Source organism: Cyprinus carpio, chromosome A4 (assembly GCF_018340385.1).
Source record: "Cyprinus carpio isolate SPL01 chromosome A4, ASM1834038v1, whole genome shotgun sequence".
Classification (NCBI taxonomy): domain Eukaryota; kingdom Metazoa; phylum Chordata; class Actinopteri; order Cypriniformes; family Cyprinidae; genus Cyprinus; species Cyprinus carpio.
In genome coordinates this window covers 8,234,784-8,253,281 of record NC_056575.1, presented here as the reverse complement: position 1 = coordinate 8,253,281, position 18,498 = coordinate 8,234,784, and the positions used below count along the sequence as shown (strand labels likewise).

The 18,498-nt window shown below is 36.2% G+C and overlaps 1 protein-coding gene across 2 annotated transcripts in view; it reads left to right on the top strand.

The window, feature by feature from the left end:
• LOC109079735 (ankyrin repeat and BTB/POZ domain-containing protein BTBD11-A-like) overlaps positions 1 to 18,498 on the top strand; it is a 123,157-nt gene that overhangs the window by 98,673 nt on the left and 5,986 nt on the right. Inside the window, exons 4-14 of one of the 2 annotated variants that reach the window (XM_042748887.1) lie at positions 1,997 to 2,149; positions 3,128 to 3,293; positions 4,813 to 4,902; positions 6,603 to 6,704; positions 7,370 to 7,463; positions 10,130 to 10,265; positions 13,241 to 13,464; positions 14,012 to 14,190; positions 15,291 to 15,396; positions 16,093 to 16,195; positions 18,396 to 18,477. In XM_042748887.1, the coding sequence (XP_042604821.1) occupies positions 1,997 to 2,149; positions 3,128 to 3,293; positions 4,813 to 4,902; positions 6,603 to 6,704; positions 7,370 to 7,463; positions 10,130 to 10,265; positions 13,241 to 13,464; positions 14,012 to 14,190; positions 15,291 to 15,396; positions 16,093 to 16,195; positions 18,396 to 18,477 (1,435 nt within the window). The remainder of the gene's footprint in view (positions 1 to 1,996; positions 2,150 to 3,127; positions 3,294 to 4,812; positions 4,903 to 6,602; positions 6,705 to 7,369; positions 7,464 to 10,129; positions 10,266 to 13,240; positions 13,465 to 14,011; positions 14,191 to 15,290; positions 15,397 to 16,092; positions 16,196 to 18,395; positions 18,478 to 18,498) is intronic. The other variant, XM_042748890.1, reaches the window with a different exon arrangement.

Sequence of the window (18,498 nt, the reverse complement as noted above, 5' to 3'; positions counted from 1 at the left end):
CTGGAGAGGTTCAGGGTTGTGGTTTTAGATTTCAGACTTGAGTCGAGTGGACGCTCATATCCACATTGCATAATGCATAATTTCCAACATGAAATACACTGAAAGATCTAGGAAAATTATTTCCTAGAAGCAGTTTTTCTAGATCTGAAAGACAGTTAATTAATAATAGGAAGAATTGTTCTCAAATTGACCGTTTGGCAATATTTGCCATCTTTTAATTTATTCATTTATTGTTTTAATTTATTGTTTGTGTATGTGCATGGATATGTATAGTGATAGAAATATCTTATTTGACACTAATACATTTTATTGGGGCAATCGTGGCCTAATGGTTCGAGAGTCAGACGTGATAACCCGAAGGTCGCGGCGCAGCGTCAATATGGTTGCCCACTGCTCTGAGTGTGTGTTAACGGTGTGTGTGTGTTTGTCGTGGCCTAATGGTTCGAGAGTGTGTGTGTGTTTGCACTTGGAAGGGTAAAAATGCAGAGCACCATACTTGGCCAGGCGTCACTTCAATTTCACTTTCGCTTATACATATTAAATGTAAAAATAATTAAAATAAATTACAATATTTAATAAATTGTATTAGATATAATAAATGTAATATAAATAGAAATCTATCAGGGTTTCCGTGGGTCCATAAAAAGTCTTATATTTAGTTGTATCCAATTCAAGGCCATAAAAACTCTTAAATGGTACAAGAAAGTCTGATAGGGCAACTCCCTTCCTCTGGTCAATACAAAGTTGTTGAAATCTATAGTGCAAAAAAACTTCACTTTCAAACCACAGACTGGAATGAGAACCACGTCCTTTTCCTCTAAACATTTCTTCGAAGGAAGGGGAGCTGAGAAGCACATTATTCAGGCAGAAGAGAAACAGAGAAGGGTTTGCGGTTTGTTTTGGTGGAGCTCGGATTCCTGGCAGGCTTTCTTGCGGTGGGTAGGTGTCCGGGGAGGAAGAGTGTGGATTGTGCAAAGCTAGGTCACAGGAAGCACAATTAGATGATGATAGAGGTATCAAGATGAAGCTTTGTGGTTTTGTTCCCTTGAATAGGTTTTGGAAAGGCATTTTTCTAGGGTCAGATGCCTCCTCCTTTAAGTGTGTGTGCACAGACGGCTAATTTGGAAATTATGATAACATGGTTTGCCCAACATACTGCATGCTTTTTAACACAGAGGGGTGTTTGCAACAAGTTTGTCACAAAGACAAGTGTAGGCGGACACAACTGTGTATGTTTCTCATATTGTCATATTATTTAGCTGTTGGCATTATTAGCATGTTGATCCACAACAACCTGGCAACACTCTAAACTCGGTTAAACTGCAGTGCAATAATGTTGAATATGCTGCTCGGAAATGCTTGAAGCAAAATGTTCAACATACAAAGAGTTTCATGGTCATAATCATCGTGACTCACTGTAGTTGAGTCAACTTCCACATATTCCTCAACCTTTGCGCTGTAAAGAATAGTTTTGAATCTTATATATGTAAAACTGGCAGTTGGCACAATAAAAAAAGTGTAATAGAAGCACATTTGCAGCTGTTTAAGGATATTTTTTGCCTTCAGATTCATCTGTTGTAATGAGAGTGTTTTCTTGGTAATGAGCAGCTCAAATCTCCAGCTTTCTTTTTCTGACTGAAAACTTGTCAGGATGGCAACAGGTCTTTTATATTCCGCCACTCTAATTAGATGCATCTTAGCGCTGGTAATTAGTAGCAACTGTAATCTCACCAGAGAGCTTATGATTACTTCTCTAAAGTATCCTGAAGATGCACGCAAACAGATGTGTCCATCCAAAATGGAAATCGCAAAGGTAATTAGAAGAAGTATCAAACATGCGATTAGAAGAACGAAACATGCGTTAACAGACAAAGGTTTAGACGCAATAGACTGAAAGAAATGATGGTTCTGGACGAAAACAAATTATGAAAAATGATGAAATTTTTAGGTAAACTGCTTCTCTAATATTAAATATGTCTCTCTTGCGTCTCTGCAGGCCATTCCTGGTGTTGCCTCCGCTGATGGAGTGGATCCGGGTGGCCATGGCGCACACAGAACACCGCCGAAGCTTCTCTGTGGACAGCGACGATGTACGACAGGCAGCCCGACTGCTGTTACCTGGGGTGGACTGTGAGCCGCGGCAGCTAAAGTATGTTTGGGATGCAACGTCACTTCCATACATGCACAAATACACAGCCAGCATGCACACTATGCATGTAGAATGCCTTAATTACATTCACTGAAGTACAGTACAAACACAACATGTACTCATACTGCGTCCCTTATTAATTAAATATCATTAATTTCCTGTGTGGCTTTAGTTTCCTAGTTACAGGCTCTGAATTGCTATGTTTTGCTATATTTTGCTATTGCTTTTAACATGGTTATAAAAAAGTTATTTTCAAGAGCACGCTGTAAACCAAACAGATACAGGATATCTTGGCAAACAAACAATGTTTCCTGTCAGGGTTTCTTTTTCCATGGCAACATAATTTGAAGTGAAATCTTGCCATATTATTTGTATATTTGTTTATTTGTTTATTTAGAACCTGGTAGTAGTTTCTGTTAAAGAAATTATAATGTTTATTAAATCAATTAAAGATCAAAAGTAGTATATTATTATACAAAAAAAAATATTTTATTTTATAAAATGCTATTTATTTATAATGTTTGGATGATTTTTATATATATATAAAAATAATATATATTGTATTTTTACTTTTTTATTATTATATATACAATATGTATTATATATTATTTACAGTGTTTTATATATATATATATATATATAAAACAACAATTTCAGGTAATTATTAATATACTTTAATAATATTGTATATGTACATGTATATGTTATTCACAGGTACGTTTATGTAATATAAAATAATTTTCATATTTATATTTAATATGTATAAATATATATAAATATTTACATGTAATATTTGTATTTGATATATATTATAATATATGTAGTATACTGTTGTAAATGTTTATATTTAAATTAAATTAAATTAACAACAAATAAATAAAGAAAAATAAATAAAACTAATAAAAGCCATAGTCATTGAGTTGTATTTCTTGTTTGGAGCTGTGTAACTGTGGTCTGGACTGTCCTTTTATTCAACAGAGCAGACGACTGCTTCTCTGCCACACGGAAACTGGACGCTGCATCCACAGAAGCAAAATTCCTGCAGGACCTGGGGTTCCGGATGCTCAACTGCGGACGAACTGACCTGGTCAAGCAAGCAGTCAATCTGCTCGGGCCAGATGGCATTAACAGTATGAGTGAACAGGTGGGCACTGATATATTTACACATACATATAATCCCACATTTGTGTGAAATTCAGGCCTGACTTTACTAGGTTATAGATTTTTATCTTTTTTTATCTCTGAATGCTAAAAAATTATGGTCCTTCAAACTGGCATTTTGATGAAAGATCCTACAGTTTCTTTTCAATTCTGTTTGCACAGCACCTTTTGTTCAAACAGTAACACTTGATGATATGGTGGCCATGTTAGTCATAATTGAATAGAATTAATTACAACACCAACAACCTAATAACAGAGTGTAATTATGAGCAGCTCCACAAAATAATTGTCATGAAGTAATCACACATCCATTAGTATTAGTCAGCACTTGCACTGTAATTACTCCCTGATGTAAATACCAATGTAAACTGTGACTTTTCTCACATCTTCCTTCCATTGTTTCCTCCTCCGTCAGCCTCAAACCATTAAATGTTTGAGCATCAATGACATTTCTGCAGCATGTCATTGTAGAAGAAAAATGCCCTTGTAGGTTTCTTATTATATATGTGAAGAAAAATGACCCACATAGACATTTAGAGGCTAAGAAAATAAATAAAAAAGTTGCATGACCTTTAAATAAGGAAAAATGTTTTAAATCTGAGCTGATCTATGTAGGAAGCATCTATCGTGATAGCAGTCATGACACTCGGTATTATGAATCAAATGTCATCTGTATTCAGCGCTGGGTTTGTGTTACTGTCACAGTCTGTCTTGAACACAGCAGCCAGTTTATGCAAAGAATGACGGCGACATGCCGATGCTGACAAAATGGATTAAACTAACATGTAAAATTGATGCAACACAGAGACAAAACCAGACAAATGCGGGGAATGTGATGACAAAGACAATTGTTGGAGTCCAGCTGGGAATCATTGAGAGTAACTCCAAAATCACGCTGGCAAATATGGTACTCGTTATTTCAAGAAGAGCCTTGAGGGAAAATACGTCTCAACAGACAAATGAATCTCCTTCATGGTGAAAACTGTTTGCAGAATTGCATGCTCTTGAGTTAGTAATAAATTAAGTGTTTATAGTGAAGTTTTAGGCACAACATGAAGCAGGGTGTGTAAACCCCTTTCACTGTGTTAGTCGCTGTAACACAGAGGATCAAGAGACTTATTACTTTATTAAACAGTATATAAATATAATTTATTAGCACAATATGACTCTGAAAACTCTGCATTTAAAAACATAGCTAATTGCTGACTTTGTGGCTTCATGCACTGATGCTTATGTTTGTGTTTCATTAAAGCAGCTGTATATTTGACGGTCTGTAGAATGCATTGTTTTCTGTTTAAAAGTGCATTAATTGAGCATCATCCATAAAGATTAGTGTTCCGCTCAGTTCATTTAAATGGGCATTTTAGGGTCTTGTGAAAAGGTTATTTTCAGACTTTGCTTAACTAGTGCTGCAGTAGCTTGTGCTGTAGGCTCTACCACAATGGGTTCATACTAAGACACGTGTACTGTAGCTGTTCAGTGTTTTTTTGTTTGTTGTTTAGGGAATGACCCCTCTTATGTACGCGTGTGTCCGTGGGGACGAGGCCATGGTGCAAATGCTGCTAGACGCTGGAGCAGATATCAACAGTGAGGTCAGTATTTATTGGTGGACAATTCTGAAGTGTCTTGTAACGTGTTTTTGCTCTGTCTCTATTAAGCTAACCTGTCTCTATAAAAATAACAAACTAACCTTTGTCCTCTTCCCGATGCTGTTTGCATGAGCTTGTGAATTAAATAGTGGTTGTATGTGCATGTAGGCGTGTCTACTTAGGTTCTCATGGATCTCATGAATATTTAATGAGATTACAAGCAAATGAGATGTGCTGTTGATTTCCAATGAACTGAACATATTTGTACAAATGTCCTATTTTTAATGCTATTTATATAAAAAGATGGGAAAATGAAATGATTGCCTAAAGTAGATACACTGATTGTGAAGCACTGAGGTTGAAAGCATGAAACGTGAAAATAAAATTGGGTTCAATTGGCTACCTTGCATAAAACAACAGTTACTCTGTCATGCTAATATAAAAGTCCTTCATTTATTTTAAAGCAACATGTTTCATGTATTTGCCTTAGGGGTGAATCTCCTGAAACCGATCAAGAATGTGTCCAGGTCTTATTTCACCATACAGAGTTATATGTTGCATAAAGAAAATGAAGACTATTTTTGTATCATTCCATTTTCTGCATTGTGACATTATGTTCATGGCAATTAAGCATTTTTTCTGATTATTATTATTATTAAAATCAACATCTGGCACTGTAACAAATACTACCACAATGAGTAGATACTCCGAAGTGTAAATAGATTATTTCATGGTTTTAAATTGTTTTAATGGCCTTCATTCTACTTATGCAAGATGTAATATATATATATATATATATATATATATATATATATATATATATATATATATATATATATATATATATAATTTTGGGGGGATTCTTGACTTTCTTGACCGTTTTTCATTAAATTCACTTTTGTATATGTCATGATGTGATCTTGTGCTCTTTTACCTTATGTCGTCTTTTTCGTTTGACCCTTAATAGACAAGTCGCTCCCTTGGGCACAAAGCACCAAATGCATACAGTGATATTACCTTGTTTTACAAAATGCATTAAGCTCAAGAAGAGTATCAGCAAGTGGGCAGATGTGCAGTTATTTGCCTAAAATTTCCTTGTGCAAACAATTGTTTAACCTTAATCTCACATGAACAGTTGGTTCCAAGAGGTCATGTTTGCCTAGATATGAACAGATGCCTGCATAATTTATCCCCTGATTACAGGAGAGCTCAGTTTTGCATGCAGTACAGCTGTAAGCGTTAAAGCCAGACAAGCCTTCTTTTTTGGTGCTTTGTACATGAGTCACTTACTCACTTACACCTCTCACGTTTGAACTCGCTGCCAATTATTCTTCCTGCAGTCTTTGCATTATTGCTATGAAAACCATGAACTTGATCCTAAACTGTGGTCAGGATTTTAAGTTAAGCGAGGAGGGCGTTTTCCAAAGGCGAGTGAACGCAAGTAAACTCCAGATTAATGTGGGCTGGATGGAAAGAAGGGGTTTGGAGGACAAAACGAGCACTAGCTCTTTCTTCTTCTCTTTGCTTGAATTAACAAAATGGCCAGACGGCGGAAGAACTTTCCAACTTTCCGCTCACTCATTCACTCATTCCTTCCCCCCCTTTTTTTCTTGTACTCCTGCAATTCCGCAATTGGAGCTCAGTGTGCTGGTATATAATGGCTGAATTTTTCTCTTCCTGAACTTGACCTATATGATTCCCAGGTGCCCAGCTCACTACACAAGCACCCCTCAGTTTATCCTGACACCAGGCAGGGGACTCCACTCACATTCGCTGTGTCACATGGACACGTCCCTGTCGTGCAGGTAGTGGCGCTGTCAATGCCTTCCACCTTTCCTCAGTTATTATTATGATGCCACTATCATAATAATAATGGCACAAAGAAACAGTTTGATGTTAGTTGTGGGCTGGATGGTGCTGCCCTGGTTCAGAGGAACTTGAATGGGCGTAGCTTCGTATCATGAATAGGTAGAATGAGGAATGCTTTTAAGACAGAGGCCAGTTTATAGACTGTGCACTCTATTTTTCACGCCAATTATGGAATAAAGTCTTACTTTGACAATAAATACTAGAAGTGTTGAATCCGATGACCTGCTAAGGCCCACTTTTTTAGCTCTTCCAGGAAAATGGAAAGGCAAGGTGATATTTCTTGGGATGCTTAATCTCCCACAAGCACACATCCACCGCAGTTGGAGATATTATCAAAATCCTTCTCTTTGTTGCTTTCTGTGGGAATAATTTCCCATTTTCAAACAGACCAAAATCGTCCACTTAAAGCATCAAGAGTGAAAGAAATTATGACCAGAATGCCATAAAGATTTTTGCTAGTTGGAGGTGGCCTAGGTGATGAAAAGAGCAGGCTAATTTAATGCAATTACAGCATTTATATTTACAGATGACTTGGTGATATTAAAGTTAAATCCTCTGAAATGTGTTTTATAATGATTGTACTTCTATCATTATTGAGCAGCTTCTACTGGATGCCCGAGCAAATGTGGAGGGAGCGATTCAAGATGGCACAGAGAACTACACAGAGACGCCTCTACAGTTGGCTTCTGCGGCAGGTACCACAAAACACATCATCAACACCTATCAGTGACCCCAAAATGTGTTTGGACACTGAAGCCACAGAAATGTGTGCATTTCATTGATTAAATAGCAAAATGTCAAACCTAGTGGCATCTGCAAACATGGAGCTAAGAGACCATTTTTGAGTCAAGGTTATTTTATTGGATGTACTGTATAAAATCAGTTCACACAGTCCAAATACTTTATCTTAATTTTTAACAATGTCTTATTTTTTATTTTATTGGATGTACAGTACTGTATAAATAAGTTTGCTGTTAAAACAAATGGCAGCTGGAGAATTACTACAGAACTTACTAAAATAACAATAGTTTTTCACATTTTATTTATTCATTATTTATTTTTGACATGAATATGATTTGCTAAAGTAACAGATTTTTATGAGACTTTTAGTGCACTGACTGTACTTTAGCTGGTACAATCTTTTTACCTTATTCACCCCTAAAGGGTGCATAAGTACCTTAAATAGCAAATACAATTATTTTAGTCCATACAGTGAAGGTATTGGATGTACAGTACTGTATAAAATCAGTTCACACAGTCCAAATACTTTATCTTAATTTTTAACTGTTTATTGTTTTTTAATGAATTTTTTAGTGAACTGAAATTGCTAAAAATTTGGATTTTTTGTTTGAGGTCTTTGTTGACAAAGAGTGAACATGTTTTTTGAATCTGCATTAGATAGTTTTGTATGATTCATCCAGGACCCATTTTTAAATGGTTACATTCTGTTCCTTTTGTGCCTCTAATTTCGGCAAAATGGTCCTTGCAGACTGTGAGCTGACAAACTGAAGACATTATACTTTTGAGCCCCAGTATGGTTCCAGAACAGTAATAGTATTATTCAGAGACTGATGGGACTGCATCGCTCTCAAGTGCCCTTTGCAAACTTGCTAATGAGCCTTAGCGACAGCAGGTTTTTTTTTTTTTTTTTTTTTACATCCACAGTGTGAATGTGACAAGTCCACATGGTGGAATGATGTATGGAAACCAGTGCCAAATGAGATTTCATAAGCCCGGCTGTGGCAGTCCTATGAATATGAATTGACCTGAGTGATATTCATTTACATTTGCAGAGTTTTTTCAAGCATAATGCTGAAAATTACCTGTCTGCCCCACTTAGCGTGCAAACTATTGAAGACTTGGGTAATTCAGGTTTCAGTCAGCTGGTAATGGACACCTTCTTGGTGATAAAAACAGATGGGGTGCACAAAAATTGTATCATCTCCTGCAGAGGAGGAGAATGAAGGAGCACAAGCCAAAGTGATTGAGCTGAAATGTCTAGAAACAGGTTTAACCGTATGCCTGTGTTCCCCTGTGACCCAACAGAAATGGCTGTGGATGGGATTGTTTGAGCCTCATCGGATCCAAAGCTCATCAGGCCTCATTGATTATGCCCCATTTGCTGTATGCTGGCTCAATTACCCCCACTGTTAGCATTCGGTTTTTCCTTCTAATGTAGAAACACTTTCCCCTCATTACATTGTGGATGGTCACAGGACAGCCTGCTAATTTCCATTAGCAAATCAATCTGTGGATGGGTTGCTAGACGGTCTGACTGATAATTACTTTTTCCTGTAGCTCAACTGGTAAAACAAGAACTCACAACATCTACATCATGAGTTTGATTCTCTGGATTCACATGCTAGTAAAAATGTACATTCATTTTTATGACCCATTTAAGGTCAAACCATGACGGAAAAGAGATAAAGGACTTTTGCTTTTAAATTTATGCTGTATCTGATTTTGATTGATGGAATTGTAGCTTGAGGAGTCAATCAGGCTAAAATAACAAACAAAATCCACATTTCAATCCCCTTATTAAACTAAACAAAAGAAAATAAATACATTATACAAATCTTTTCTAGCCCAATTTGTTATAAACCTTGAAAAAAGGGGTTACATGACTGACTAAAATACAGTAACTGAGAATTTTTCATACTTTCACAATTTATTTAATTGTTATTTATTAGTTTAATGAGATGGTTATGATTAATTTTATCAGTTTTTCACACTTCATTAATTATTTTTAATTAAAATGTTTTTATTAGTATCTTTACATGATTATGATAGACTAAAATAACTGATTTTTTCACACCTAGTTTATTTAGTTATTCTTATTAGTTTTGTTTTAGAAATTTTTGATGTATTGACATGACTATGGTTTGCAAAAATATTTTTTTTTCAAACTTCATTTATTTATTTATTTGTATTTAGTTTATTTTTGATTTATTGACAGGATTATGATTTACTGAGATTTTCACACTTTTTACATTTTTTCACTATAAACAGGATTGACATTTTTTTCACACTTCATTTATTTTTATTAATTTTATTTTATTTATTTTTGATATATTGACATGATTTGCTTTTTTCTTTTTTACATTTTTTACACTATCAAAACGTAATTGAATATACAAGTGATCATTCTTTCCCATTTTTTCACACTTAATTTTTTTACGCTTTTACACTTTATCATCATATGATTGACTAAAATAACTTTTTTATAACTTTTTTTTTTTTTACATATGCCACTAGTTGTAAACAGCAATGTGTCTCTGCTGATCTTAATAGCACAGTAGGTGTCTAATTACATTGCTTTGAATAAATTAATTTTAATATAAATTGTCTTGCATTTTAACAGGCAACTTTGAGCTGGTCAGTCTGCTTTTGGAAAGAGGAGCAGACCCTTTGATTGGCACCACTTACCGTAATGGCATTTCTTCTGGTCCGCTGGGTGAAATGAACTCGTACAGCCTGGCAGCATCACATGGACACAGGTAACACACACCCAATGACTCAGCAGCATATGAAATATGGAAGAAGGTAACACACACCCAATGACTCAGCAGCATATGAAATATATAAAGTGACAACACAATAAAAATGAAACTTTCATATATTTTTAGATTCATTTGCCCACCAAATGAAAAATATTCACTTTTATTGTTTTAATACTGATGATTTTTGGCAGTACAGCTCATGAAAACACAATTCCTATCTTAGCATATTATCAGGAAAAGGTTCTCTCAACGAGCTATTAACCTAATCATCTGAATCAACTAATTAACTCTAAACACCTGAAAAAGATTCATGAGGCTTTTAAAACCTCCAGCCTGGTTCATTACTCAAAACCGCAATCATGGGAAGACTGCCGACCTGACACCCTCAAGCGAGAGGGTAAGAACACAGAAAGAAATTTCTGAACGAATATGCTGTTCCCAGATTGCGTGTATCAAGGCACCTCAGGGGGAAGTCTGTGGGAAGGAAAAAGTGTTGTCAAAAAACGCCTGCCACAACGAGAAGAGGTGACCGGCCCTGAGGAAGATTGTGGAGAAGGACCGATTCCAGACCTTGGGGGACCTGCGGAAGCAGTGGACTGAGTCTGAATAGAAACATCCAGAGCCACAGTGCACAGGCGAGTGCTTTTGAACCAGAAACAGCAGGCAGAAGTGCCTGACCTGGGCTACAGGGAAGCAGCACTGGACTGTTGCTCAGTGGTCCAAAGTACTTTTTTCGGATGAAGCAAATTTTGCATGTCCATCGAAAATCAAGGTGCCAGAGTCTGGAGGAAGACTGGGGAGAAGGAAATGCCAAAATGCCTGAAGTCCAGTGTCAGTACCCACATTTGATGGTCTGGGGTGCCATGTCAGCTGCTGGTGTTGGTCCACTGTGTTTTATCAAGGGCAGGGTCAGTGCACTAGCTATCAGGAGATTTGGAGCACTTCATGCTTCCATCTGCTGAAAAAGCTTTATGGAGATGAAGATTTCGTTTTTCAGCACGACCTGGCACCCCCCTGCTCACAGTGCCAAAACCACTGGTAAAGTGTTTACTGACCATGGTATTTACTGTGCTCCATTGGCTGCAGACTCTCCTGACCTGAACCCCATAGAACGAGAATCTGTGGGATATTGTGAAGAGAAAGTTGAGAGACGCAAGACCCAACACTCTGGATGAGCTTAATGGCCGCTATCGAAGCATCCTGGGCCTCCATAACACCTCAGCAGTGCCCACAGGCTGATTGCCTCCACACCACGCCGCATTGAAGCAGTCATTTCTGCAAAAGGATTTCCGACCAAGTATTTGAGTGCATAACTGAACATAATTATTTGAAGGTTGACTTTTTTTGTATTAAAAACACTTTTCCTTTATTGGTCGGATGAAATATGCTAATTTTTTGAGATAGGAATTTTGGGTTTTCATGAGCTGTATGCCAAAAATCATCAGTATTAAAACAATAAAAGCAGACCTGAAATATTTCAGTTGGTGCAGCAATGAATCTAAATATATGAAAGTTTACTTTATTATCATTACATTATGTAAAATAATGTACTTTTTCTCACAATATGCTAATTTTTTTGAGAAGGACCTGACTCAGCAGCATATGAAATATATAAAGTGACAACACATTCTCCACCAGCACAACAGGGAACCAAACTTTCATTAGTTCATTGACACATTTGTCACCGCATATAATTATTCATGTGTTCTTATACATCATTCTGACTGCAGAAACTCAATCTGTCAGATCTGAACCCCTGATGTGTTGTTATTGGCACGCATAAAAGCTGAGCTGGTGTGTTTGGCTGCAAAATCATGTGTAATTTACTACCATAATTCCAGCCCCATGACTCTCCATTGCTGGTGAACGTATGGATGACTGCGTGCTCATTAATTTACTCTCACCTATGGCCAGCGCTGCATAATAGAAGCTTATTGAAATTCACACTGCATACGTCTGAATGAGAATCCAGTGTGTTCGACGGCCAACTCACTCACCTCTGCGGAATTAAGGCAATCCGTTATAACGGGCGGCAGAGAGGGACGTGTAGCGACGTCTGAGCCAGAACTGGATGTCTTTGGCTTTCAAGTCCTAGAGATGTTTGCAGTGGTGCATGCCGCAGCGATTGGTCGTTTATGCATATTAGATCAGTTGCAGAGTGCTGGTACTTTTATGAAGGTATATGAGTTTACAGACATACAATCTTGAGAAAATCCAGCAAAGCGGAGAAGAAAAACACATTGTAATGCATTGATAAATGGAAGTCATAAACAAAAAAGCGCTCAAGGCACTTCATAGATGTTTCATAGAACTCTTTGTTCTCATCAATCCGCTGATTATAAAAATTACGCAAGCAAGTAATTCTCATGGCTAATGGCTTTGTTTGAAACAGTCAGATTATGACAGTGTTTTTAAAAACAATAACCTAACAGTAAAGAGGTAATTCACACAAACATTTTAATTGTTATTTACTCACTGTCATTCTGAATGTCATCCTTTGGGGTTGGTAAAAAAAAAAAAATTCTAAGTCTCTTATGGTCATTAAAGCTGCATTTATTTTGTCAAACAACAGTAATAACAGTAATACTGTGAAATAATATTGCAATTTTAAATAACAGCTTTCTATTTATTATATTTTGAAATGTAATTTATTCATGTGATATAATTTATTCCAAAGCTGAATTTTTAATTCAAAATTGCATGATCTTTCAGAAATTATGATAATAAGCCAATCATTTGGTGATCAAGAAACATTTGTTATTAATATCAATGCATAAAAAAGTTTTAATATTATTTGTAATTTTAAAAATATTAATACACTTAATATTTTTCAGGATTTATTTATAATATTTATTTTTCATGGAAAAAGTAATAGCAGGTTTGTAAACAACATTTAAAAATTTGTGAGTGAACTATTCCTTTAATGAGAATGAATACCTGAGTGAGTTTGTTACGTGCACTTGTTCCTGCAGAAACGTGTTCCGGAGGCTTCTGTCCCAGGTGGAAAAGGACAAGGGGGACGTGCTGTCTCTGGAGGAGATCCTAGCCGAGGGCTCTGAGACTGTAGAGAGGAGAGTGCCACAGAACGAAGGCACCCTCCGGACAGGCAAGGCCAAACTAAGGGCCCTCCGCGAGGCCATGTACCACAGTGCCGAGCACGGCCATGTGGACATTACCATAGACATCCGCAGCCTGGGTTAGTAAAAACACTGCACGATTACCACAGACATCAACCGCCTGGCTCACTTCTGTCATGCAGCGATTAGTCTCAGCCTCAGACGGCATCTGATGCATATTGCACATAAAAATGATAAGCACTAATTGAAAGGACCAATCTTACTGCATAAGTGCACAAATCCCATTCTTTATCAGTCCATTGTGATTAAAGTATGACTCATTTTTGAGGCTGAACTAATCACTTGCCAAAGTTTACAAGGTTAGTGGATCAAATCTTTGAAAGACACTCTTTGAAAGATGTTTGAGGCCCTTAATAGTTAGTTAACAAGATGTGAGTACCTGTTGTTTATTTTTTTTTGTTTTCTGTCATGAAATCACTATGCACCAGTATCATTATGCACCATATTTATCTACTAACACTATTTACACTACCATTCAAAAATTTGGGGTCATTAGTTCTCCTTACAGAAGATGGATGGGACAGGCTTGATATTTTGTGCAGGTGGATGGACAGATCGATTCTGAAGTGTCACATACATTAACTGATATATTGATTCCATATACAGGCGTGCCTTGGACCCTGCACACGTGGCTGGAGTCCCTGCGAACGTGCTTTGTGCAGCAGCGGCGGCCGCTGATCCAAGGCCTGCTGAAGGACTTCAGCTGCATTAAAGAAGACGAGTACACGGAGGAACTCATCACGCACGGACTGCCACTCATGTTCCAGATCCTTCGAGGCAGCAAGGTCCATTCTCAGGGCTTTATTATAGTCTGAGCCAGTTTCAATCCTGTGTTTACATGCTGATCAAATCAGGAGACATTCACAGTGTAGTATTTATAGTTTTAGTCACCTGTGGAACTTCTTTTTTGTTTCTGTTTGTTTAAGTCTGAAGTGTTTAAATTCAGATCTGCTGCTATCACCCTTTCTGACATTAGTGTTATTTTTCTGTTATTTATGTACTATAACAGTATTTATTAATGCTGAATTATCTTTCATTTTTAAATTTTAAGTTTTCATTTTAATTGTTGTTTAATTTTTATTAGGTTTTTTTATATTTACGTTTAGTTTTAATTTAATTTTTTTATTTTATTTAAAAAACAGTTTAATTAAGTGTTATTTTTTACATTTATTTTTATTTCAGTTTCTGTTTTAGTCATTTTGGTACTTCATTTCATGTAGTGAAGGCAACATTTCTAATTTTGGTTCAAGTTTTTCAACTAATACTTTATTTTATTTGATTTTATTTCATCTTTATCTAATTAACGAAAACAATTTTTAATAGTTTTGTCTGCCATTGGTTAAATAAAACAGGTAGTCCTGCATTTTTTGGCAAAATGTAGTAAATAACGTGTGTATAAGTTACATAAAAAAATGTTGAAATACTTCCTTCTATCCCAGGTAATGTTTTCAAATATTATTAAAATATTAGCTTGGATAGAAGAAAGTAAATCATACATAAATGTAATTTAATAGATGTAATTTGTACCTTATTTACTGATTGAGGCTTTTGTCTTAGTAATGTGTGTTTCAGTCTCTGATGTTACAGCATAGTTTCGTTGTCATATTACCATTTCAATTATTTTGCAGCACTTCAGAATTTAATGTCCCTCATAAGTCTCTGCATTATTGTTATCACTGCGTGTCAGTCCCTGACTCCGAGCAAACAGGCAGTCAATGTCAGCCACACCAGTTCCAGCTTTCTCTGTACTTAAAATCATAAATCCTCTAATTACAGAGCTCATCATAAGTGCTGTGTTAGGATTACCAGAGGCTTGGATGCATTTTACTTTTAGATAACAGAATTCAAGGTCTAACTACAGTGAATGTGTTTGTGTGCTCTATAGAACGAAGTGATCAGCCAGCAGTTGTCAGTCATCTTTACCCAGTGCTACGGGCCATTCCCGATCCCCAAACTCACCGAGATCAAAAAGAAGCAAACGTCTCGTTTGGGTGAGTATGTCAGTCGCAGCTCCTTGTTAAGTTCATCTTCAAAAGCGACTCTAGGTCTGCCCTGCCTCTACTAACAATATCAATAATTGAATAATATCTAACAAGCAAGAATGCTTTGCCTGTGCCGCAATTCAGTACATCAACAAAACTGCTTGTGCACGACAGTTTTATAAACAATAAGTTAAATAGCATAACTTACGTTTTAGACACAACATGGGCAGTAATTTTGCCTATTCTTGCTCTGCTAATGAAAAATAGAGATGACTGGAACTATCTGTTCAATTTAGATCAATAAAAAAAGGCCAACTCCGCTTGTGTTGCACAAGGATTCACATTTATCTGAATGAATTGGTGAAGTATGCTTGTTAAACCCATGCAAACTGCAGTTCTAGGGCACACAAGGACACTTTTTCTCTCAGGAGACACAGAAATACAATTAAAGAATATTAAATTTTGTTCAAATTTAATTTGACTCTCAAAGTTTTGGAGGAACACTAGTGCCATCTAGGCTCTTTAGGCTTAAGCTATTGCAATTATAAAACGGTCATATTTCATGCTTTTCCTTGAAATGTGTTGATGACAGCCTGTCAAACCCAAGACATGGCAGTACTGAATAATGAAGAACCTTGTGTAATCACTGTTGTGTAATATTGCAACTCCGACGTGGGGAGTCATTTGATTTGTTGCTTCCTACAGATCCACAATTTCTCAATAATAAAGAGATGTCTGACGTGACGTTTCTGGTGGAAGGAAAGCCCTTTTATGCACATAAAGTGCTGCTCTTCACTGCCTCACCAAGGTATGTCTTCATTTTGTGGAATTTATCACACAGCAGGAGCGCCAGGACTTGGGACTTTGGTTCTTCACTGTTAGCGCACACACTAAATTAGTTGGCTCGCATTAAAAGCACTTTTTTATTTACTAATGACCAGTGACGTGCACAGACATTTTGAGGGGCAGGGGCTCAAGTGAAAAAGGGCACTTCTCAATGGGTATTTCAATTTATTTCTCGCAAACGTTAAATATATTAAACAAACTTCTGACTTACCACTTTATTTATTCCCTCACACTCACCCAATGATGTTGTTTTCAAAAGTTTTTCAACAGATGTCTACAAAATAATCAGTCACATGTTGGTGTAAAAATAATCAGTTCACAGTGTAATTGCATTACTGCACACGCGGCACGCAACACACAACACACTCGACTGATTGTGACAAGAATTTGTTTTCACCATTTCAAAATCATCACATACAACATACTAATAGAATGGATAGTTATTAGATGAGGAGCCGGAGATCAAAATGGCTGAAGTTTATTTTGTTAAGGCAGGACACTTCATGGGCTGTTCAATTTTGAGATTTTGGTATTTTGCTTCCATGGTGTTCTTTTGCTCTAATGGAAAGACATTTCCAAAATTCACAATTCAAGGGAAAAGACTCTTGATGTAAGTTAATAACTAATAACTGGGGAGTTCTGTGGTGATAGGCTTTAGTATTTTTGTTTTAAACTATCATCTGCAACGGTGTCAAATGTATACAAATTAGCGCATTTATACTTAACGCTATGATTTGCATATCAATGTGGCGATTTCTTCGCTGTCTTTTCTTTAATTTCCTGTATGCCAGAATGTTTTCAGCTAAACGTTTGGCTAAATACTGGAGCTGATTTTAGATAGTTTTTTCCAACACTATTTGCCTTAATCACCACTCACCCTCCACAAAAAAGACAAACACAAAATATATGGAGGGAGGGTTGATGCGGCTCTCTGCTGTCTGTGAATCAATGTGTGTGCTGTTGCACGGAGACCCCACTTAGGCATCGGTCAACAGAGCTATTTTGACCAGATAGTAGTTTCTTTATTTGTTTTTGTGGCAAACAAAACACAAACAAAGTATATTATATGTAGAAAAAAGGGCACTTCTCTCTCGAGGAAGAAAAAGGCAGGTGCTCAAGCACCCTTTGATGTCTATGTGTGCACGTGCCTGCTAATGACTACAATTCACTGTAGTTTCAGTTCATTGTATTATTTGATACTGATTTTATTTAGAAAAAAATAATGCTATTGAATGTTTTTTTGTCTATTTGTGTTATTTCAAACAACATCAACTGAGCCAAAAATAACAAATATATGAATTACATTTTCAGCTTTAAATTTAATTAACAAACACTATTTTTTTGGTTATATTTAAGGTGGTTTAAAGTTTTGTTTGAAATTTAAGGTTTTTTTTTTTAAATACTTATTTTTTTATTATTTTATTTTTTTAAAATATGTGTGCACATGAACTGAGCCTGAAAAAAAAACTTCTCAAATCACAAATTCAGAAGAGAACATTTTCAATAAACATCAAAAAAGGTCAACAATTTAATATTCAGATATATGTGCTGTTGTGTGTGTGTGTGTGTTTGTTTTGTGTACATATTTCTGTAAATGAAAAATCATAAATATTATGAACATGAATGTCCCTCATTGTCAACACTTATAAACTACATACAGTATAGTGTGTTTGTGTAAGGGGTGTATGTGGGTGTGTAGGGCGGTGAATATACAGTGTGTGATATAAAAATTTTTGACACTTTTCACAAAAAAACAAAATGTGTGCTATCATTTTTGTGTGTGTGTGTGTGATATTGCATTTTTGACATTTCAATTTTGCTGTCTTGTATGTGCTTTACTTTATCTCAATATAAATTTTAGACAATAAAAGCTAATGTAGATATATCTGAGCAGACATAAGACCTTTTCAAATCTGCAATGTCTACAAGAATGATAATTTGTGCAGGGACTGGATGGTCTAGGAGGTTAATGTCAGAATCAACTCATTCATATTCATGAGTTTGTTATCATTGAGTGACATCACAGCCTGCTCATCTACCGCACACGCGTCCCACTGCATGGTTTTCAGAATAACTACATATCTTAAATCTTATATCTTTGCAGAGCTCTCTTTAAATACTTGATTTAGTAATAATACAGCTGTTCATGTTTCTCTTTCCAGGTTTAAGTCTCTGCTCTCTAACAGACCAGCAGCTGAGAACACGTGTATTGAGATCAGTCATGTCAAGTACAACATTTTTCAGGTTGGAATCTACTGACTCATA